Source organism: Lepidochelys kempii, chromosome 1 (assembly GCF_965140265.1).
Source record: "Lepidochelys kempii isolate rLepKem1 chromosome 1, rLepKem1.hap2, whole genome shotgun sequence".
NCBI lineage: Eukaryota > Metazoa > Chordata > Testudines > Cheloniidae > Lepidochelys > Lepidochelys kempii.
In genome coordinates this window covers 191,957,337-191,981,472 of record NC_133256.1, presented here as the reverse complement: position 1 = coordinate 191,981,472, position 24,136 = coordinate 191,957,337, and the positions used below count along the sequence as shown (strand labels likewise).

General features: G+C 41.6%; 2 protein-coding genes across 2 annotated transcripts in view; both read right to left on the bottom strand.

Moving 5' to 3' along the window:
- GUCA1C (guanylate cyclase activator 1C) overlaps nt 1–15,017 on the bottom strand; it is a 45,678-nt gene extending 30,661 nt beyond the window's left edge. Inside the window, exon 1 of the mRNA XM_073306162.1 lies at nt 14,826–15,017. Within this exon, the coding sequence (XP_073162263.1) occupies nt 14,826–15,017 (192 nt within the window). The remainder of the gene's footprint in view (nt 1–14,825) is intronic.
- A 3,014-nt stretch (nt 15,018–18,031) lies between these two features.
- Nucleotides 18,032–24,136, bottom strand: part of MORC1 (MORC family CW-type zinc finger 1) — a 96,952-nt gene continuing 90,847 nt past the window's right edge. The window contains exons 26-28 of the mRNA XM_073306177.1: nt 21,865–22,050; nt 20,246–20,311; nt 18,032–18,529 (exon numbers count right to left, since the gene is read on the bottom strand). Coding sequence (XP_073162278.1) covers nt 18,359–18,529; nt 20,246–20,311; nt 21,865–22,050 — 423 coding nt within the window. The 3' untranslated portion in view covers nt 18,032–18,358. The remainder of the gene's footprint in view (nt 18,530–20,245; nt 20,312–21,864; nt 22,051–24,136) is intronic.

Genomic DNA, 24,136 nt, shown 5'->3' with positions numbered 1-24,136 from the left:
GAAACAGCAGCTAAAATATATGGGGAAAATGGATTTTGTAGTTCAATAAAGGACTGTCCCACCCCTATGGAGAGACTGCAACAGTATACAATAGCTGATAGTATAACTGATGGGAAAAGGTCGTGGTTTTATGGAATGCAATGGGGGCTAAAATTTATAATTTTCTGTAGTTTAACAGCTTCTATTAAACCCATAAAGCATTCACTGAGACTGAAGCAATTCTACAAAAATCACTTATCCCCAACGCCACTGGTGATAGCACATTACTGCTTTTATACACAGGAAAAAAATACAAAATAATTAAAAAAATTAACTCCTGACTGTGTGGCTGGATTAAGGAAGTATAAGAGAACACTGCCAGTTTTGAGAAAGTTTAAATAATGATCAGGTTGAAATCAGGTTGTGTACAAGAAGGATGTGGATAAATTGGAAAGAGTCCAGTGAAGGGCAACAAAAATGATTAGGGGACTGGAACACATGAGTTATGAGGAGAGGCTGAGGGAGCTGGGATTGTTTAGTCTGCGGAAGAGAAGAATGAGGAGGGATTTGATAGCTGCTTTCAACTACCTGAGAGGGGGTTCCAAAGACCATGGCTCTAGACTGTTCTCAATGGTAGCAGATGACAGAACGAGGAGTAATGGTCTCAAGTTGCAGTGGGGGAGGTTTAGGTTGGATATTAGGAAAAACTTTTTCACTAGGAGGGTGGTGAAACACTGGAATGCGTTACCTAGGGAGGTGGTGGAATCTCCTTCCTTAGAGGTTTTTAAGGTCAGGCTTGACAAAGCCCTGGCTGGGATGATTTAATTGGGGATGGGTCCTGCTTTTGAGCAGGGGGTTGGACTAGATGACCTCCTGAGGTCCCTTCCAACCCCAATATTCTATGATTCTATGATAAACAAAATGAAGCAATCCAAAAACTGCCATCACCAGAGGCTGATGTGGCCCTAAAACGAGCATTAGAAATTGCTGGATCAGTGGTGACAGCTAAAGATTAATAGATTCACAGATTCCAAGGCCACAATGGACCATTGTGCTCATCTAGTCTGACCTCCTGTGTAACACAGACCATTAAACTTCCCCAAATTCACAGAACAAAATCTTTAAAAAATAATCCAATCTTGATTTAAAAATGGGAATCGACCCTGACCCTCAGTAAATTGTTCCAATCGCTAATTACTCTCAGTTAAAAAATTACATCTTGTTTCCAGTCTGAATTTGTCTAGCTTCCACTTCCAGCTATTGGATCATGTTGCACCTTTCCCTGCTAGACTGAAGAGCTCATTATCAAATATTTGTTCCTCACAGAGATACTTATAAACTGTAATCAAGTCACCCCGTAACCATTGCTTTGTTAAACTAAACATATTGAGCACCTTAAGTCTATCGCTATGAGGCAGGTTTTCTAATCCTTTAACTATTCTCATGTCTCTTTTCTCTGAACCCTCTGCCATTTATCAACATCCTTCTTAAATTGTGGGCACCAGAACTGGACACATTGTTCCAACAGTGCTAAAACTTCTCTACTCCTACTCAAGATCTGTTAATCAAGTATTTGTATTGCAAAGTTCCTTCTGATTTTGATCATTCTTCTGGATGAGTGGGGGGAAAATTCCCATGCCAGGGTTCACAAGTTTAGAGCAAACATTTTCAAAGTTATAAAGCAAAACTGAGGCATTTTCTTATAGCATGGAATACTGGCATTGCAAGTGAGATTGATGCATGCGGCAACTTAGAAGCATTTCATAGAGTCTAAACACTAAATACATTTTTATAAGGCTAATGCCTATTTGGAGCAAAACTAACATACAGGTGAACTGATCTGGTCTCCAGCTATGATTTTGCCAGCTATACTTCTGATTGGAAGGGGTGGATCTGAGCTGATGTTGCCTGCTTCTTTCAGTGACTGCTTGGACAAAAAAGTGTTTGGCGAGAAGTGTGAATAAAAATTCTGTTCCCTACACTGGCACAAACTATTTCTTTCCTGTCCTCTTTGGAGTGGGGGGTGCATGAGGCTGGGGTATGCCAGACCACCTTGGCAAGTTTTAAGATGACTTCATTAATGGGGAGTGGCACCTTGCTAGACTCAATGCTCTGCAAAATGTTGGGGAGTTTATAGTGCATAGCAACCCTTCTTACTAGGTCTTGGAATTGCAAAACATACAAAAAAATCCCCAATCCTCCACCCTACCCTCCACGGATTTGACACCTCAGAATGCAACAATTTGGTGACTCCAAATATTGGTGTCAGGGCAGCCATCCGGATCGCCAATCACTAGGGTCAGCCCTTGTGACGGGCCAATTAGCTCTACTCCAGTAGCCTGAAGCTCTTTCTTCAGATAATGTAGACTTATAACTGGACCTGTTCTCTAGATTCTCACCCTAAAATAGGAAACTCTCCAAATTCATAACACAAAGGTCAGATACTTTCCGCAGAGCTGTAATGTTAGTGTGCTTAACAAAACACACTGGGAGGGACAAGCTTGTGAACAATCACATAATTGTTCTCCCAAAGACCCTTTCCTTGGTTTACAAATGTAGCTTTTCCTAGAAAAGAAACCAATTAAAGAAAGACAGGTTTAACAATGGCAGGCTAATGTTCAATACTAGAACCAATGTAATACTTAGAAGGCTGTGGTACTTATCTTCCTGAAAAAATGCCGAAGCAATCTGCACCCCAAATGCAAACTGTACACAGATCACGTCATCCACTACGGAGATGTAGCCACCTCTATTGTAAAATATGGCAGCTTTGTAACAGGGCACAGTAACAGTGTATAACAACTCTTCAGGTAGAAAACTAGGGGAGTTGTTCAGGAGGCAGAATTCATCACCTGACCTTAAAATTGAGCCAGAATACCACTTATAAGTACAGGCCTGGGGATCTTTAATAATCTCAAGTCATTAGGGTATCAGTTTTAGGTCTCCTCCGAAAATACTCTATAGCCCAAGAGTAGAGTTTCTTTCCTGGCTGCAGTAATAGACCGAGAATGAGAGCACAAGAAGATGCACTTTCTGCCGATTGCTTTTTTTTCTTCTCATTCTGCTGAACAGTAAGCGATAAGATGGTAAACACCAATTTCCTGAGCTGCAGACTCTGGGCATCTCCATCACTGCAGGTTTCAGAGTAACAGCCGTGTTAGTCTGTATTCGCAAAAAGAAAAGGAGTACTTGTGGCACCTTAGAGACTAACCAATTTATTAGAGCATAAGCTTTCGTGAGCTACAGCTCCCTTCCTCAGATGCATATCGTGGAAACTGCAGCAGGCTTTATATATACACAGGAGACAGGCCAGTCCTTGCCTACAGACAGCCCCGCAACCTGAAGCAAATACTCACCAACAACTACATACCACACAACAGAACCACTAACCCAGGAACTTATCCTTGCAACAAAGCCCGTTGCCAATTGTGCCCACATATCTATTCAGGGGACACCATCACAGGGCCTAATAACATCAGCCACACTATCAGAGGCTCGTTCACCTGCACATCCACCAATGTGATATATGCCATCATGTGCCAGCAATGCCCCTCTGCCATATACATTGGTCAAACTGGACAGTCTCTACGTAAAAGAATAAATGGACACAAATCAGGTGTCAAGAATTATAACATTCATAAACCAGTCGGAGAACACTTCAATCTCTCTGGTCACGCAATCACAGACATGAAGGTCGCTATCTTAAAACAAAAAAACTTCAAATCCAGACTCCAGCGAGAAACTGCTGAATTGGAATTCATTTGCAAATTGGATACTATTAATTTAGGCTTAAATAGAGACTGGGAGTGGCTAAGTCATTATGCAAGGTAGCCTGTTTCCTCTTGTTTTTTCCTACCCCCCGCCCCCCAGATGTTCTGGTTTAACTTGGATTTAAACTTGAAGAGTGGTCAGTTTGGATGAGCTATTACCAGCAGGAGAGTGAGTTTGTGTGTGTATGGGGGTGGGGGGGATGTGAGAAAACCTGGATTTGTGCAGGAAATAGCCCAACTTGATTGTCATGCACATTGTGTAAAGAGTTGTCACTTTGGATGGGCTATCACCAGCAGGAGAGTGAATTTGTGTGGGGGGGGTGGAGGGTGAGAAAACCTGGATTTGTGCTGGAAATGGCCCACCTGATGATCACTTTAGATAAGCTATTACCAGCAGGACAGTGGGGTGGGAGGAGGTATTGTTTCATATTCTCTGTGTATATATAAAGCCTGCTGCAGTTTCCACGATATGCATCTGAGGAAGTGAGCTGTAGCTCACGAAAGCTTATGCTCTAATAAATTGGTTAGTCTCTAAGGTGCCACAAGTACTCCTTTTCTTTTTCCATCACTGCAGACCTTTAAGGGCACTGCAATCTTTTGTATATGCTTTAGATTAAGAAGGGGAAAAAAAAAGAAGAGCGTGAGCTGTACAATGCTGAGAGTTAAGGCTCCGATGTTGCAAGGGGCTGACCAACTTCCACAAGGCGCTGAGTGCCCTTAAATCTACAGGGCCGCAAGCTATTTCGTCAGTGAAAGTCAGTCACGCTGTCCAGAAGTGCATTAAATGCCAACATTTTAATAATGCAAGTTAATGAATTATGGGCATTGTCTAGAACTGTGGACCTGCAACTTTTAACCTGTGATTGAATTGGAAATTTAACTGCTGTGCAGCTTGTGAGAAAAGTAACCTGAACAGCAATGAATCTAGATACTCTTGAAGACCTATGAAACTATTCAGAGAGCTACGAAGCCTCAAGATGTTTCTTTAAGAGCGTTCACAAATGACCTATAGACGGCTGGCAGCTTTCTCCTTAGAATATCCCCCTGAGAGCAGGTGTTTATTCTGCTGAGAAAGAATTAAGAGGTTTCTGCCAACCAAGGCAGGTAGGAGGCTTGTTAATCCATCTCGACAGAAGGGAGATATAAAGAGGACCTGGAGCGTGCGCTGAACAGTGATGAAGTAGGATCCTTTGGATCAGCTAATCACCGGGAAAAGACTTGAGTTGAACTTGGTTCATTTTTTGTTAGTCAAACAAAACTCCAGAAAGCAAACACATTGTGATTGTATGGTGTGTGGACTTGGCTTTAGAAAGTATTTGGAAAGGTACATAACTCACATAACCCTTATACATTTAAGAATTTCTTCCCTGTTTGAAGTCACTAGATTCAGACTGTCCCTGGATTTCAGGACTTGGGATAAAAGGGGGCTAGTTGGTGAAAAACTAGGCTTAATTTCTCATCTCTGGATAGCAAGAAGATGCTCTACCATACAGTCAGATGTGAAAGTAAGCCGGTACGCCCCGGTATGGCATACCAGTAAGAGCCGGTGCGCCGTACTGGAGTGGATCGGCTTCCCCAGGCGCAATTTAAAGGGCCTGCGGCTCCCATCAGTGGCTGGAGCCCCCGGCCCTTTAATTTGCTGCCAGAGCCCCACTGCCGGAGCCCTGGGGTAGCGGTGGGGCCGGGACAGCGATTTAAAGGGCCTGGGGCGGTAGCGGCGGCTGAGCCCTGGGCCCTTTAAATCATCCCCGGAGCCCCACTGCCACTTCCCCAGGGCTCCGGCAGGCTCCGGGGACGATTTAAAGGGCCCGGGCGGTAGTGGCAGCTGGAGCCCCGTCCCCGGAACCCTGCTGCCAGAGTCCTGGGGAAGTGGCTGCGGGGCTCCAGGGACGATTTAAAGGGCCCAGGGCTCCGGCCGCTGTTACCACTCAGGGCCCTTAAACCGCTGCCAGAGGCCCTGGCTGCCGCTGTTACCCTGGGGAGGGGGAAGGAGGCACTTGCCGGTACAGGGTGGGCAGGGTTTCAGAAATACCAAAAAACTTTCACACCAATGTTTTGGTGTTTCCAAAATGAAATATTGCAGATTTCCACTTCCATGAAGTTATTTGAGTTTTTGGATCACAATCACACTATTAAGATATGGACTACACCAATAAAATTGAAGAAACTCTGCTTTATTATACCCTCTCTGAAAAGAAATATATAAAAATCTCAAAATAAAGCCTTATAGATTTTTAAACTTCTTCAATAATCTGAAAAAAAATCGGTCATATACTGGTTTTAGTTAATGTCAAAAATGGCTAAAAAATCCTTACAATGGAATTATATGCATTACTGTAACTTGAGAATATAAATTCAAACAGTCTGCTTAATCATCTCATCATATATCTTCAAAACCTGTGTGACAGTGAAGTTGTGTCTTTAAAATATCCTTACCTTTAGATAAAGCAAACGTAGTTCTTTAATATTCTATATAAACTGCTCAAATATGACCCACAGAAGACTGAAAAGAGTTAGTGCAGTAGACAGATATTACCCTTAAACTATAAAAACTGTAAGTGGAACTTCTTTGACTTTTTCCTCTATGCTTTGAAGAAATTCCAAACACAAAACATTGTGTATGGCAGTATTTTTATACTATACCATTTTGCTACTTAGAACTTTAAGAAAGTTTACAACACATCGCTTCTTGATCAAAGACACTATTCTAGCGCTTATGTATCAGTGACAATACATACAAGACAACCCCTGCTGTCTACAAACGGAGTTATAAATTCTCCTTTCAACATTTTGGGCCAAATCCTGAGCAGGTATAAATTGGCTTAGCTCTTTTGAAATAAATGGAGTTATATTTATTCACATCGCTGAGGATGTGGCCTTCACTTGCTAAGAGAGAGGCATATTTGTGCCACTGGAGATAAAAAATGGATATTCTCTTCAGCTATGAAGGTTAAATATCAAGGTTGAAGTCTTCTTGCCTTTGCACCACATGAAAAGGTTTTTAGTACAAGGTGAAGTTTAAGCACCTTCACCTGGTTGTAAATATTTCAGGGTAAAAGCACTCCTTTTCTTTGAGGGTGTATTTTCCCGAGACTTATCTGACTGAATTTGCCCTTAGTGAGAGAATTTTTGCTATGAGCTTATTTTCACTTCAAGTATTTTCACTTTCACAGGCTTTACTTTGATATACTCTTCACAGGCAGAAGGCACTTACTGTACTATCTCCCTCTCTCTCTCTTTGGCAGCTGCAGTTGTCTGCTTCTCTCATGAATTACTGCATTGCTAAGTTATTACTTTTGTCACAAGTTGCCAATACATTCTGGATGATCAAGTACACAGTGATTATAGAGCTACTGAGAAAATCTGAACCAGGCCATAAAAACCCAACACATCTCACTGTAGAATGGCTCAACTGCTAACACATAATTTGTTTTGTCTAAATTAAGTTTATCTCCTGATACCAGACTGCAAGCCTGGCTCAGCAGATAACATATTTTACCACAAGAAAGTTATATAGTTCACATCAGAGCAAAACAGAAATGGGTTGAACCTCAAGTTGAGAACTTCCATGACCCCCAAGCATGGGGCCCTGAGTTGCCACAGACCCTCTCTCCATATTCGAAGCAGTCAACTCTCAATCCCTCCCCTGAACTAAAAGGGAGGGAAACTGAGCTGTAGTTAACTCCTTGTTCAGAGATCAGGTAATATACCTAGATTCTGTAACCCTAAATATATGTATTTATTTAAAGAGATAGACTACATTTTATCTTCTGTAGAATATCTCTATTCCATCCTGCTTTGAGTAAAACACACCAGTTCATTCACTCGATTGTAACAGATGTTCAGTTTTTTTCAGCCAAAAATTCTACAAAAAGAGCAAGCAAAGGGAAAGGATAAAAGTCTTTTATCTTAAGGTAGATGCCACCCTATTTATATGTATTGGCTGTAAAAGGTATAGAATGTAAGTCTTAAGCATACCCCTGATTTTAAGAGAAAAATATTACAGGTGCTAACCAGTTTCTTGCCCTTTCAATAACTTTTCCCACATCTGCTGCTGTGACAACCCTCCTAGGAGAAAGACTCTCGTCTTTTAGGGTATGTCTACACTACGAAATTAGGTCGAATTTATAGAAGTCGTTTTTTTTTAAATCGGTTTTATATATTCGAGTGTGTGTGTCCCCACAGAAAATGCTCTAAGTGCATTAAGTGCATTAACTCGGCGGAGCGCTTCCACAGTACCGAGGCAAGCGTCGACTTCTGGAGCGTTGCACTGTGGGTAGCTATCCCACAGTTCCCGCAGTCTCCGCTGCCCATTGGAATTCTGGGTTGATATCCCAATGCCTGATGGGGCTAAAACATTGTCGCGGGTGGTTCTGGGTACATATCGTCAGGACCCCATTCCCACCCTCCCTCCCCCTGTGAAAGCAAGGGCAGACAATCATTTCGCGCCTTTTTTGTCTGCTGCCAGCCAAAGATGTAAAGGATAGATGGAGTGGGTCAGAACAAGAAATAGACCAGATTTGTTTTGTACTCATTTTCCTCCTCCCCTGTCTAGATCACACTGCAGTCAGTCACAGAGAAGGCGCAGCGAGGTTAATCTAGCCATGTATCAATCAGAGGCCAGGCTAACCTCCTTGTTCCAATAACAACGATAACTTTGGTGCACCATTTCTTATTGGAACCCTCCATGCAGTCCTGCCTGAAATACTCCTTGATGTACAGGCACACCCTTTGTTGATTTTAGCTCCCTGAAGCCAACCCTGTAAGCTGTGTCGTCAGTCGCCCCTCCCTCCGTCAGAGCAACGGCAGACAATCGTTCCGCGCCTTTTTTCTGTGCGGACGCCATACCAAGGCAAGCATGGAGGCCGCTGAGCTCATTTTGGCAATTAGGAGCACATCAACCACCACACGCATTATCCAGCAGTATATGCAGCACCAGAACATGGCAACGCGATACCGGGCGAGGAGGCGACGTCAGCGCGGTCCCGTGAGCGATCAGGACATGGACACAGATTTCTCTGAAAGCATGGGCCCTGCCAATGCATGCATCATGGTGCAAATGGGGCAGGTTCATGCTGTGGAACGCCGATTCTGGGCTCGGGAAACAAGCACAGACTGGTGGGACCGCATAGTGTTGCAGGTCTGGGACGATTCCCAGTGGCTGCGAAACTTTCGCATGCGTAAGGGCACTTTCATGGAACTTTGTGACTTGCTTTCCCCTGCCCTGAAGCGCATGAATACCAGGATGAGAGCAGCCCTCACAGTTGAGAAGCGAGTGGCGATAGCCCTGTGGAAGCTTGCAATGCCAGACAGCTACCGGTCAGTTGGGAATCAATTTGGAGTGGGCAAATCTACTGTGGGGGCTGCTGTGATGCAAGTAGCTCACGCAATCAAAGATCTGCTGATATCAAGGGTAGTAACCCTGGGAAATGTGCAGGTCATAGTGGATGGCTTTGCTGCAATGGGATTCCCTAACTGTGGTGGGGCTATAGACGGAACCCATATCCCTATCTTGGCACCAGAGCACCAAGCCGGCGAGTACATAAACCGCAAGGGGTACTTTTCGATAGTGCTGCAAGCTCTGGTGGATCACAAGGGACGTTTCACCAACATCAACGTGGGATGGCCGGGAAAGGTGCATGACGCTCGCATCTTCAGGAACTCTGGTCTGTTTCAAAAGCTGCAGGAAGGGACTTTCTTCCCAGACCAGAAAATAACTGTTGGGGATGTTGAAATGCCTATATGTATCCTTGGGGACCCAGCCTACCCCTTAATGCCATGGCTCATGAAGCCGTACACAGGCAGCCTGGACAGTGGTCAGGAGCTGTTCAACTACAGGCTGAGCAAGTGCAGAATGGTGGTAGAATGTGCATTTGGACGTTTAAAGGCGCGCTGGCGCAGTTTACTGACTCGCTTAGACCTCAGCGAAACCAATATTCCCACTGTTATTACTGCTTGCTGTGTGCTCCACAATATCTGTGAGAGTAAGGGGGAGACGTTTATGGCGGGGTGGGAGGTTGAGGCAAATCGCCTAGCTGCTGGTTACGCGCAGCCAGACACCAGGGCAGTTAGAAGAGCTCAGCAGGGTGCGGTACGCATCAGAGAAGCTTTGAAAACCAGTTTCATGACTGGCCAGGCTACAGTGTGAAAGTTCTGTTTGTTTCTCCTTGATGAAACCCCCCGCCCCTTGGTTCACTCTACTTCCCTGTAAGCTAACCACCCTCCCCTCCTCCCTTTAATCACCGCTTGCAGAGGCAATAAAGTCATTGCTGCTTCACAGTCATGCATTCTTTATTCATTCATCACACAAATAGGGAGATGACTACCAAGGTATCCCAGGAGGGGTGGTGGAGGAGGGAAGGAAAATGCCACACAGCACTTTGAGCAGAGCACTTCAAAAGTTTACAACTTTAAAATTTATTGAATGCCAGCCTTCTTTTTTTTGGGCAATCCTCTGTTGTGGAGTGGCTGGTTGGCCGGAGGCCCCCCCACCGCGTTCTTGGGCGTCTGGGTGTGGAGGCTATGGAACTTGGGGACGAGGGCGGTTGGTTACAGAGGGGCAGCAGTGGCAGTCTGTGCTCCAGCTGCCTTTGCTGCAGCTCAACCATACACTGGAGCATTCTGGTTTGGTCCTGCAGCAGCCTCAGCATTGAATCCTGCCTCCTCTCATCACGCTGCCGCCACATTTGAGCTTCAGCCCTGTCTTCAGCCCGCCACTTACTCTCTTCAGCCCGCCACTTACTCTCTTCAGCCCGCCACCTCTCCTCCCGGTCATTTTGTGCTTTCCTGCACTCTGACATTATTTGCCTCCACGCATTCGTCTGTGCTCTGTCAGTGTGGGAGGACAGCATGAGCTCGGAGAACATTTCATCGCGAGTGCGTTTTTTTTTCTTTCTAAGCTTCACTAGCCTCTGGGAAGGAGAAGATCCTGTGATCATTGAAACACATGCAGCTGGTGGAGAAAAAAAAAAGGACAGCGGTATTTAAAAAGACACATTTTATAAAACAGTCGCTACACTCTTTCAGGGTAAACCTTGCTGTTAACATTACATACATAGCACATGTGCTTTCGTTACAAGGTCGCATTTTGCCTCCTCCCACCGCGTGACTACCCCCTCAACCTTCCCCCCTCCCTGTGGCTAACAGCGGGGAACATTTCTGTTCAGCCACAGGCAAACAGCCCAGCAGGAATGGGCTATACTGAGTGTCCCTGAAGAAAAGCACCCTATTTCAACCAGGTGACCATGAATTATATCTCACTCTCCTGAGGATAACACAGAGAGAGAAAGAACGGATTTTGGTTGAATGCCAGCAAACATACACTGCAATGCTTTGTTCTACAGTGATTCCCGAGTATGTGTTACTGGCCTGGAGTGATAAAGTGTCCTACCATGAAGGACGAAATAAGGCTGCCCTCCCCAGAAACCTTTTGCAAAGGCTTTAGGACTACATCTAGGAGAACCGCAAATGCCAGGGCAAAGTAATCCTTTCACATGCTTGCTTTTAAACCATGTATAGCATTTTAAAAGGTACACTCACCAGAGGTCCCTTCTCCGCCTGCTGGGTCCAGGAGGCAGCCTTGGGTGGGTTTGGGGGGTACTGGCTCCAGGTCTAGGGTGAGAAACAGTTCCTGGCTGTCGGGAAAACCGGTTTCTCCGCTTGCTTGCTGTGAGCTATCTACAACCTCCTCCTCCTCCTCATCTTCTTCGTCCCCAAAACCTGCTTCCGTATTGCCTCCATCTCCATTGAAGGAGTCAAACAACACGGCTGGGGTAGTGGTGGCTGAACCCCCTAAAATGGCATGCAGCTCATCATAGAAGCGGCATGTTTGGGGCTCTGACCCAGAGCGGCTGTTCGCCTCTCTGGTTTTCTGGTAGGCTTGCCTCAGCTCCTTCAGTTTCACGCGGCACTGCTTCGGGTCCCTGTTATGGCCTCTGTCCTTCATGCCCTGGGAGATTTTCACAAAGGTTTTGGCATTTCGAAAACTGGAACGGAGTTCTGATAGCACGGATTCCTCTCCCCAAACAGCGATCAGATCCCGTACCTCCCGTTCGGTCCATGCTGGAGCTCTTTTGCGATTCTGGGACTCCATCATGGTCACCTGTGCTGATGAGCTCTGCATGGTCACCTGCAGCTTGCCACGCTGGCCAAACAGGAAATGAGATTCAAAAGTTCGCGGTTCTTTTCCTGTCTACCTGGCCAGTGCATCTGAGTTGAGAGTGCTGTCCAGAGCGGTCAGAATGGAGCACTCTGGGATAGCTCCCGGAGGCCAATACCATGGAATTGTGTCCACAGTACCCCAAATTTGAGCTGGGAACGTCGATTTAAGCGCTAATCCACTTGTCAGGGGTGGAGTAAGGAAATCGATTTTAAGAGCCCTTTAAGTCGAAATAAAGGGCTTCACTGTGTGGACGGGTGCAGGTTTAAATCGATTTAACGTTGCTAAATTCGACCTAAAGTCCTAGTGTAGACCAGGGCTTAGATTACAAAAGCCTACAGATGAGCATTATACAACATCCCAATATCTTGCAGAATGGGAAAGCAGCATCAGTTCAAATCCATAATTTAACATTAAGTTAAAAGTCTGGGACAAGTAGCTTTATGGTGGATTTTATGAAATCTTAAAACAGACGAGTTGTCTAACTTCTCTGAAATGGGGAAGGTTCCCTAACCAGATGAAATGAGAAGCATGTTTTTTTTCTCTAATGTAGAATTTAACTCATAAAGATAAGGTTAGATACTATTTTGATAACAGTTTTCCTTTTCTAGATTATTTATTGATCTTAGTAAGTATACAGATCTTTGTAGAAATATTTTTAAAAAACTTCATTAATTTCTGGAGGATGCATATTTCCAAAACTTTGAGCCACCTTTTTTAGTTGGCTGCCAAAACTAGAAATTTCAGTAATGCAGGACCATAGTTTAATAGATAACATTTTAAATGTATGCATGAGGTGGAAGAATTTTATGCTATGTTCAACCTGATAAATATAAGGGATAAATCCCAATAGAAATCAGAGAAGTCAGTGCATTAGACATCAGAAAATAATCTTGCAGATATCATAATGTATAAGTCTGTATCAAAACAGCAGACATTTTCAAATATCTAGGCCAACGTTTTGGCAAGTGACGAGCAATTCTGGGTGCTTCCATTTGTGGGTGCTTAACTTGACACCTTAAAGACTCTGATTCCCAGGAAGTATTAGGTCCCATCCTTGGTTTCTGGAAATCTAACCTCAGATGTTTTATGAGGCCCTGATTTGCTGAGGCACCCATAAAATACTAGACCGTTATCAAAATATTGGTCTAAAATAAAATTTCTGAATTAAAATTAATAGCACTTAGATATCTGGCTCTGTGAACCATAGATTACATATAGGGAAGTTGAGAGAAGTTCTTGGAGAAAACTAACATATGGCCAAGAAATTCTGTAGCAGCTAAAAAGAGTTTCTAAAATGTTGTTAAAGCTATATTTGAAGTGTAACCATTAGCACATTATTTGTAAGTGATTAAGAGAGAAAAAAATTGGTATCTTTCCTTCAAATCAGATTTCATTTTAATGGATTCAGAGTTTGCTAGCTGGCCAACCGTACTGCTACACTCCTTGAATTAGTTGATTCTGATTAACCAATTACCAGTCAGTCCCTCCATGTAGTTGTCTAGTGACCTCCAATGACAAATGAACGTAATATAAATAGCAAATGTCCACACTACTTAGTTCATTTGTGACAAAGCAAAATATTCTATTATATACCCCAGAGTCTTGTGTTATAGCAACCAGCAGTACTCAGAATACATAAACATAGATTAAAGCACAGTAATTTCTCAATATTAAAAAAACCTAAACAACTGTTAAAGCAAATTAATATTAATGTTACCAGTATACGATTTTATCACATGACTAGCTAAAATTTAGCATTAGCTCTCTAGTAATCCCTGGGCCATTAGGCGCAATGTAACATCACACACATCACATGCACAAACACCCCAAATCTCTATTATTTTAAAAATGCTCTTACACTAAATTTAACTTATATTCATAATGAAGTATGTCAGAGAAAGGGATTTTCTAAAGTTTAAACCAAGATGGGATTAATGCTCCTTGTCTGGACCTTGGATCACCAAATGTAATCCCTGCTGGAATCCCTGATACGAAGCACTAATGCATTTTGCTTTACTAGTAAAGTAGTCATTACAACCTCACTGGGTTCACTGGGACAGAAAGAGAATGTCCGAATGCTTTTTCCAGGGGTGTGTGAGCATGGACGAGCCCACTGAATCTTTCTGGTGAAGAGTGCCTTTGAATTCATTATGTGAAGTTGCTAGTTGGAGCCCAAGCCTGCTCTCATTTCAGTCAACGGCCAAAACCCGAGTGACTTCAGTGGGAGTAGGGTTAGGCAATATTTCAAGGTGCTTCCTAGACCCAGGAGAAAATTAAGAAGGTGAGCTCTTTTGGATGTGGATCCTATGATAAGAGGGAACCTGTATGAAGCACAGAATTAACAAGAGCAGCAGGCAGTGATGCAGGTAACATCTGCTGTACAACCACACTGCAATATCAAACATTGAGGAGTTGGGGGAAAAAATAAAAGTCCTTAAGGGCAGCTGGAGCCATCTCTGGAGGCCCATTTGATTCATTTCAAACTAAAACTTACAACACACTCAGCATCATGAAGAAATGTTTCATTCAATGAACAGCATATTTAATAGTTCTTCATAAGCTCTGACATATGTGCACGGAGACAAACAATTACTCTTTTTCAAGTAGATTTATGGGGAAAAAATCTCCACTGTCTAACACACTCTAAAAAACACACTTAGAAATTCAGTCTTCAGTGACTAGATTTGATTCAGAAAGTACTATAAGGATTGTACACAGACATTTTTCAAAAAGGCAAACTCTCATGAAAGTTCAGGGTTAGCTTCTGGCTACTTAAATATACCCACATGGAGTTTCTTGCTATCTCTGAACCACAGGTCTAAATAACCAGTGTGACCAGAACATTGAGCTATACCATTCGATGCAGCAAGTTACACGGCTTTAACCAAGCTAGGTAGTTAAGTGGAAAGCCTTACCTTATTCATGTCAAAAGTGTGAAATACTTGTTCAACGTACTTGTTTGCATCTTGAGTAAGACCTTGCAGACCTAGAACATGTTTAAATTCATGAAGACAAAGCTGTCCAGATGGGCACTCCTTCATAAATTTTGTGTACCAGTGATGGATTTCCATGGCGTTAATATCATCCGCTGATGCACTGGCTCCCATCGTGTCAAACATTCCAAGTACCCTTTTTCAGTACTTATTCATCCAAATGCTTATGCTGCTTAGCTCTTGTGGCTTGCCGACAATGATCATTTAGACACTAACTCAGCATCTAGGAGCTACTGTAAACCTCTTACAGGTCTCCACAGATATAAGTTAAGTAAATATAGCATCCTAGTGAGATTACCTTCAGTGCCCAGCTTAAATGCAGAAGGGTTTTATCAGTCGATGATACTCTTTCCTCCCACTCAGTGCTCATGGTGCTGGGACATACTGTACAATGAGGAGAGACTGGCCAGATTTTGATTTCACATCAAGGTTTATGGAGTTAAACCAATGTAAAAAGGGTGTGTATGAGGTGAGATTCAGGCATTTTGAAAAAGTTGTAGAACAGTTGTTTCAATATTTCACAGGAATAGGGGTGTGTCAGGCATAGTTTCTCACTAAACTCTGGGGCCCAGCTGTCCTGTTGCATACACAGGGGCTTTGCATTGAGGAAATGGCCTAAGTTGGTTCACTTACCATTTACTGTCAGCTTATACCATCTTGTTGACCATAAGAACATAAGACTGGCCATACTAGGTCAGACCAATAGTCTACCTAGCCCAGTATCCTGTCTTCTGACAGTGGCCAATGCCAGATGCCCCAGAGGGAATAAACAGAACAGGCAATCATCAAGTGATCCATCCCCTGTTGTTCTGGCAAACAGAGGCTAGGGATACCATCCCTGCCCATCCTGGCTAATAGTCATTGATGGACCTATCCTCCATGAACTTATCTGGTTCTCACCCTGTTATGGTCTTGGCCTTCATAACATCCTCTGGCAAAGAGTTCCACAGTTTGACTGTGGGTTGTGTGAAGAAATACTTCCTTTCATTTGTTTTAAATCTGCTTCCTATTAATTTCATTTGGTGACCCCCTAGTTCTTGGGTTATGAGGAGTAAATAACACTTCCTTATTTACTTTCTCCATACCAGTCTTGATTTTATAGACTTCTATCATATCCCACCCTTTGTTGTCTCTTTTCCAAGCTGAAAAGTCCCACTCTTATTAATCTCTCCTGTTCCATACCCCTAATAATTTTCCTTGCCCTTTTCTCTACCTTTTCCAATTCCAATATATCTTTTTTGAGATAGGGAGACCATATGTGCACACAGTATTCAAGATGTGGACGTACCATGGATTTATACAGAGGCAATATGATATTTTCTGTCATATTATTTATCCCTTTCCTAATGATTCCCAAGATTCTGTTAGATGTTTTGACTGCACATTGAGTGGATGTTTTCAGATAACTATCCAACACTGCAGCATACTATTGCCCCTTATGTTAGTGCTGAGCTGTATCCCCTTTCACTTCCCACTATGCGCTACACAGAGACAAGGCCACACAGGAAAAGACCTATCACTGAACATGTTGAAGCATCAAGAGCTGCTCCTCTGGATCTCCCTGCATGGGACTTGGACTGTAACAGCAAGTACCAGGCTTTTAAATATATATACTACAAGAGTGAAATGAATAGTTTGCACTTAAATAGCAACTTCCATTGAAGCATCTGAACCCACTTATTGTACCCACTCTTGGATATCTGAAAACACTTTGGACAACTACCTCCAACGCATATAATTGTTCACTGCTTTCTTTCTTTTTAAATCTCTCTTACCCATGCGGCTCTTTACATAATTTTGGTGAGCAGTTATAGACTAAACCTGTTATACGAGATGACTTTTAAGACAAACTCTGACAAAGAACAAACAGCAATTGTACGCTACGCACAAAGACCTAAATGGTCATTTACGTTTGTAGTACTTGTTATGTGGTAGTAGTTAATGGTTTAACGTCACAGCAGCCAAAACTGATTAATATAGTTTAGCTATTTAGGCATGACCTATACAGTAACTCTCAAAGGTAATTCAAAAAGTGTGTCAAAATGGAGGGAACAGAGTAGTGCAAGAGAAAAATGTGGTGTATCCATCTCATTCTGCAGGGCTGAACACAAATGCAGAGGTCCTTCAAAGTCCTGTACAACTGCACAAACTATACAGGCCTAATTTTCAAGAGGGCTCAGGCCCAGCCTCCTTTCGCAGATGGCTATATTTTCTAGCACATGATGTACCCATACGAAACAAGGTTGCTCTTTCAAAAATTTGGCCTCAAGCCTGCAAAGGAATTGCACTCTACTGTATAGGTGATGTGACCATATCTGACCTTAAGTTTATAAAACAGATTAAAAGGAGAACATACTTAATCTCTGCAGAAGTGAGGAGGGACAAGTGGGTAGGCGTACAATTTAAAGCAAACTGGACTAATTGTAGTTAATATTTTTTTGAAGAACAAGGACGTGCCAGTGTAGACTGGAAAATTCTTCCTCAGTAGTACGTTTGCCATAGTGTCCAAAATTAATGCTGAGTATTAAGATATGAGACATTGTTATTATTTAACTCTGTGGACTCTATGCTTGGTTTTGTAACACTCTGAGCTTTTCATTTAAGTTCCATAAGACAAATAAAGTGCTGGAGCATTATAACTAAGTAAAAACCAGAAGTCCAAGCGTATCTCAGTAGCCAAATGTTTCTTGAAAGTATGTGCTAGTCTGGTTTGTGTAAGATGTACAGACAGGACTTCAAAAACAAGTTCCATTACAAACTAGCTTTCATTAAAAACATTTTTCAAATAATCCCAATAGATCAAATGCTGAACTCTTTTCTTGGGCTCCATTCCTTCAATGGGACTCTATATGGGTTCAGCAGTCTACCAATATGCTATCAGATGCAGGGTTGAGGCTGGAGTTTGCAACTCAAGCAAGCTCCCATTGACTTCTGTACTAAGGAGTTTCTCTGTGTAATGCCTGAAAAAAGTAGACTAAATACTGAACAGCCAGAAACATTCCCTTCGTAAATATAAATAAATTAGCCAAAGGTTTGCAAGCTCTCTAGAACAACTGTATTTGTCACATCCAATAATCGGAAACATGTAACAAAGATACTGTAAAATAACATTTTTAAAGTCTTTTATCTTCATTGACTAAACGGAAATCTTCAATAATATCTATTACTATGAAGTACTAACATATGATACACAGGTCGGTCTGTATCTATGAAGTTACTACATCAAACAAATGAAAGTAGTGTTTATAGCTCAAAGGTAAAACAAAACATCTTCTCAAGAGCATAATGCACAAAAATTCAAAGGAGAAGCTGACCGGGTCAATTTCTCAAAAGCATAAGCCATGATAATTTTCTTTGTTAACAGTTTACATTCATATTATGTTAAGATTAATTTTCCAATGTATTTCTAAAAGTTGTGATAGTATAAATGTATGAGCAGTGGAGACCAAGCCACCTCAGTTCTTGAAAACATCCACAATTTCTTCACATGGCACGACAGGTTCTCCTAACTCTGCTGTGTTTGTATTTACAATGGGTAAACTTACAATGCCAGATTGGCACATGTCTTGTTTAAGGAGCTCTTCGAGATAGCCATCAATTTGTTTTAAGTCATCTACATGGTCACCCTAAAAAAACAAACATGCATGGATCTATAAGCACTTAGTATCCTTGTAAATATTATTTTAAAGTATTGCAAACAAATATAGCTATGTTTACCCAGCCCTAAGAGCACACAATCTAAAATAGATAACGCAAACTGAAAAAAAACAAACAAAAAAAACCACAGCTGAGGAGACGGAGTGTGCGTGGCAATTAGTGACTGGAAGGGAGGAGGGATTGCTTGTAGAAGCAGGTAAGCAAGGATCTGGGAGAAAAGACAGCCTTGTAAAGTAATTAGTCTGTTCTAGATTTATAGGCAATGTAATAAAAGGAACAAAACTGGTGGCAAAGCATGACAAAGCATGGAGCAGAGAGAAAAGAAAGCAGAGATACAGACAGAGGGGTAGGGGTGTGATTATATAGAACTCTGTAGAAGAGAACGAGAAGCTTGCATCTGATGCAATAAAAGACAAGACCACTGAAGGGAATCAAAGGGGATAGCATGGCCACTGAAGAAGATGGATGGGCGTTAGCAATGGTGTTTGGACGGACTGGAGAGGGAGAGATGAAAGGCAGTGAGGGGAAGATAGGAGTATTTTTACAGCGGTGTGTTATACCATAAGGGCATTTACATTAACAGTCTTAAAACCAGTGTTAAAGGAATCTAGGCAATTTTTCCACTGAAAACCTATTTAATAGCAAAACTTAAGCATTAGCTCAGAATTTAATTAATTACAGTCTCACTAAATTCCTAAAATAAAAAATACATAAACGATTTATGAGAACCAGTTGCTCATTTACAGTCTTATCTTGCAAAGTGCTGAGTGTCTGTCAGTTCCGGACACAGGATTTAGAGAGGGAGCCAGGACTGAAAAAAATAATGTCCATTAGCCTTTTTTTTTTTCCCCTCTTTTTCATAAGATAAAGCAACTGACTGCTCCAACCTAAACATCTCCAGTCCTGATGTAAAAAAATTTACTATTGGGTCCAGATTTTTGCAGTCCTCAATATTTTGATGTTCTTTAATTTCAAGAGACACAGTGATTGTAAGAGTCAGGATGAAGCATTTTTGCTTGAAACAGATAAAGGAAAAAAAGGAAGAGTGCTCTGGTGCAACAATAGAGGCAAAATGTATTTCCAATGAGCTCCACACCACTAGCAAAAACCTTCCTACATAAAAGTTTGAGCTAAATATTGCAGTCTGGTTAGTGATTTCACAAGATGACTGAGCTGTAGCTGGTTTCCATTGAACCTGGAAAAAAGTCACCTCTCATGGCGCCTGAGAGGTGCATACCAGATGGCAACTCGACTCAAGCACTGATGATGTCAGGCCCTTCCTTTGGAAGTAACCCTAGGTGAACTCACGTGGCAGAGAAAATGGACACAATTCATAACAACATTAAGAGCCTTTATAAGGTTTCAAAACCTCCTTTCATGACATTGTGTAACACCCAGGTAAGCATAATGGAGAGCTTCAGAACTAGAAGACTGTAGGCATGGAAAGACTGGTTAAATATTTATCATGGAGTATCCAAGGGACCAAGGACCGTAATCCCAGCTTTTTCACACCAATCTTTCCGATGTTTTAAAAACATAAAGCAACATTAGCCTCTGCAATGGAAGGGAACGTGAGGCTGTGAATTTATGGGCATATATACCACCTAGAATGTTTAGCTGGCTCATTTACTCAGTGACCAAGAGACAATCTTAACTGTAGCCAGGAAAATGACCAGGTCACCTACCTCAAGAGAAAGGTCATGTTTTTTTTTTACTGACTGGCAATGCTTCCTGAGTTCTATCAACAACTCCTGTAAAGTAAAGTAAGATTGATCAGAAGAAAATTTGCTTTGCTTTTTCTTTATCCTATACTGTTTCTGGTTTCTCCAAGGTAGAAGTAGCAACACTTTGGACTAAAAAGACCTCAACTGTTCCTGAAGATGACCATGTTTCAGGCTGATGCCTGGAGAGAGCCCAGAGCAAATTCAGTTTATTTCCAATCACCATGAGTGCCTTGCAAACTTTACTTTTTAGATTTCTTATTTGTACCTTAGCTTTGTTTTCTCACATATCCTTTTAGCGCTTCCAGATCTGGCTACTTCCCATGTTAAATTCATCTGTTAGAATCTGCTATCATTCTTTGAAGCCTTATAATTTCTTTACACATGAAGACATGTAGGCCTTATTGGCAAGCTATAAGTCTGTAATTTAGTATACAGCACATGAGCAAGTTACTATTTCTTCTCTCCAAGAGCACAATTCACACCAGTGCACAAGAACCTACCCGCCAATTAATACATGATGCATTGAGGGCCAAATTCTGGTTCCATTTAAGTCAATTGTAGGACTACCACTGATTTCAACAGAGCTAAGCTGATTTACATCAGATGAGGATATGACCAACAGTATATACACAGAAGATGGAGTAGTGTTCTGAGTTAATTATAATCTTCATCACTGTAATATTAATTAGAAAGTGTCTAACCAGAAGGCCATTTAAATGATCTGTCGCACTTCAATATTTATATTTGCATTTAGAAATATTCCAGCATCTTCAGCTGCTGTAACTGTCACAGCTCCAATGGTTTCGATGAAGCTATGACAATTCACACCAAGGACTTGAGTAAGTGGTATGCTATTTTCCAATTTGTCAGATGGATTATTTAGGTGCTATTTTAGTTCTAGTAAAACCCTATATATAAGCATTTGGGTGACACTGTTGCCTTCATTATGGGATTGGCTCAAACATTACAGACAAAACATCACTTCACCTAAAAAATAGGGGTAAAAGAAATGATACTTCACAAATGAGAATATTAAGAAATTACTAAATTACTTCCTTATAGCCTTTTGGTTAATGTTACAGAAAATTAAATACACTTGACATTACACAAATTAAAGTTAAATAACATGAACTGAGTGTTCAGCAGCACTACACTTCAAAGAAAATCTTATGTTTAACATACAATCATTTGTTTGGTATAATAGAAATAGGTATGTCAATAAACAGTCTGCCAACCCACCTCAGTTGTAGGAGTGTGTCTGTGCTCTGCTGTAAGCCATATTAGAGTAGTTTTTCAGATTGTATGTTAATGATTCTAGAACAAAAACTGCTCAGTTTACAAGTAAAAGGGTATTATTTTAAACTGCCCTATTGCCAACTGAACTTGGGATCTGAATAATGCTAGATTGTTTCCAGTCTGTGCAACACCATTCATTTTAAAAATCTATGTGCACAGACACTTATTCTGACAGAGAGACACTGTAGTCTGAAACAGATAATCCAGGACAAGTTGTATTTTTTTCCTTATGAAAAATACCAAAAGCTCATTAATAATAAATATTTGAATTAAATACCACTCACTGGGTGAATTCGCTCTGATATCTTCTCCCGAAGGGTCTTTAGTTTTTCTTGAGTAGCTTTTATTTGCATCTCACAGCGTCTCTGTTGCAGTTCACTAACATATGCTACTTCACAGGAATGGTTAGTTAGGGACTGAATTTTTCTTAGTATTTTACTCTCATGCTGAACAAAATAGTCTTTCATGACCTGGTGATACAGGTGCACAGCAAAACCAATTCAGATATATTTGTATTAAGAAATACAATAAATATACATTTATAATTGCTTTTAGAAGGGAGAAATGATTCACTACTAATTCATCAAACTGACCAACATGGAGGATATGAAACAAGATGCCCATACAGGCAGGAATGGTGGAACTTTAAGAGACAGCTGATGGTGCAGGAAGGATTTAGATTCAATTTATTGTAATATTTAAAGTCACTAGTCAGGGAAAATTTAATGTTTATCTAGCTGCATCTCTTAAATTAGAGTCCATTTGCCAATAGTGATTTGAAGAGAAATAGGAGAAAATAATGATTTGGCTCTAGAAGGATTCTGGGAGGTTTAATCTCACAGAACATAGCTATCTAGCATAAGAAACAGATGTTGAGTGTGCAGTATGCGAAATCAGCCAGGTTCCACTCAGCTATTTTACTACTGTGTTGGGAGAAGGGAATCCTCAGTATATCCTCCAGACTCACTAAATGGCTTTTTAAGAACTAAAAAAACCCCTTCCCAACCAACCAACCCTCTCTAGCCCCATTTTTATTCACTTAGAACTGATACTTGAATTGATAGCTTGGGAAAGAGAAAAGGGCCTGGGGACATAGGAGGATATTAAGAAATTAGTTTAATCCCTTGCAGATCTCACGGTTAGTGTCTATTTACAGCTGAAACCAGCATGAAGATTACATTTACAATCCTCAGCTCTCATTAATGACAACAGATAATGGACATATTAGGATTGTATAACGCACTAAGGATATGAAACTGCATTCCCTTACTTACATGACTAGCCCTTGTTCCTGTAAATAATCCCCACTGAAATTAATGAACTACCCTTGTCAATAAGAATGATCAGCATGAGCCTATACAATTTAACTTTAATGCACTAATTCTGCCTTTATTATAGTTCTTATATCATTTAACTGCTCTAGTTTGTAAAAAATGGATTGATCCTTACAGCTGTGCTTCTGCAAAACAATTCTTATTAGACACATTAAACATAATTCATGGAATAGTTCTCTGAGTAAATGTCTGGTTCCAAAAAGATTGGCATCCCTTATTTTACAGTTAGGGCACTGGCAGTCACAGTGCTTACTGTATTTTAAAAATTTACTTCTTTGAAAAGAGGCAATCTAGAATAAGTTTGCCAGGAGAAAAAAAAAACGTTACCTACCTGTACTGTAACTGTTGTTCTCCGAGATGTGAGTGCAGATGTGTATTCCACTAAGGCATGCGCACACCCAGCACGCTGAAGCCAGAGGACTTTGCTTAGCAGTACCTATCGAGCTCACGCCCTCGGGCCCCTGGCAGTCCTTCCCAGGGCTCTTGAAGGCAGTGCTGCCCTGACACTCCCTTAGGTCCTTTGCATTGGAATCCAAGGCTGAAGAGACTGATGCAGAGAGGACGGAGGGTGGGGCATGGAATACACATCTGCACCCACATCTTGAACAACAACCGTTAGAGTACAGGCAGGTAACCGTTTTTTCTTCGAGTGGTTGCAGTCATGTATTCCGTTCAGGTGACCCATAAGCAGTACTCGTAGGAGAGGGGGCTCAGAATCTATTGAAACAATGACTGCAATCAGCTTTCCGAAGTTTGCCTCTGATCTAGATACAGCTGAAATAGCATAATGCTTGGTAAAAATCTGTACGAAAGATCAGGAAGCGCCCCTGCAAATTTACAATATAGAAATGTCACTGAGAAACAAAACTGAAGTCTTTTGGGCCCTCATTGAATGAGCCAATCACCTCTTTGGAAGTGTGACTTGAGCTACCCCATATCCTCTTGTAGTGCAGGAAGTAATCCATCCGGAAATCACCTGACCCTTCATCCGATTTACACATGAGATAAAAAGTTGAGGTGATGCATGGAACAGTCTAGTCCTTTCTACACAGAACGCCAAGGACTGTCTCACATCCAAGGACAGAAAGTGCTCCTCTTGTCCACATTTGAGTGAGTCTTAGGAAAAAATTCCAGCAAGTATATTGTTTGGTTAAGGTGAAAATATGAAAACTCTGTTAGACAAAAACATAGGGTGTGGCCTCAAGACCACCTTGCCTTTGAA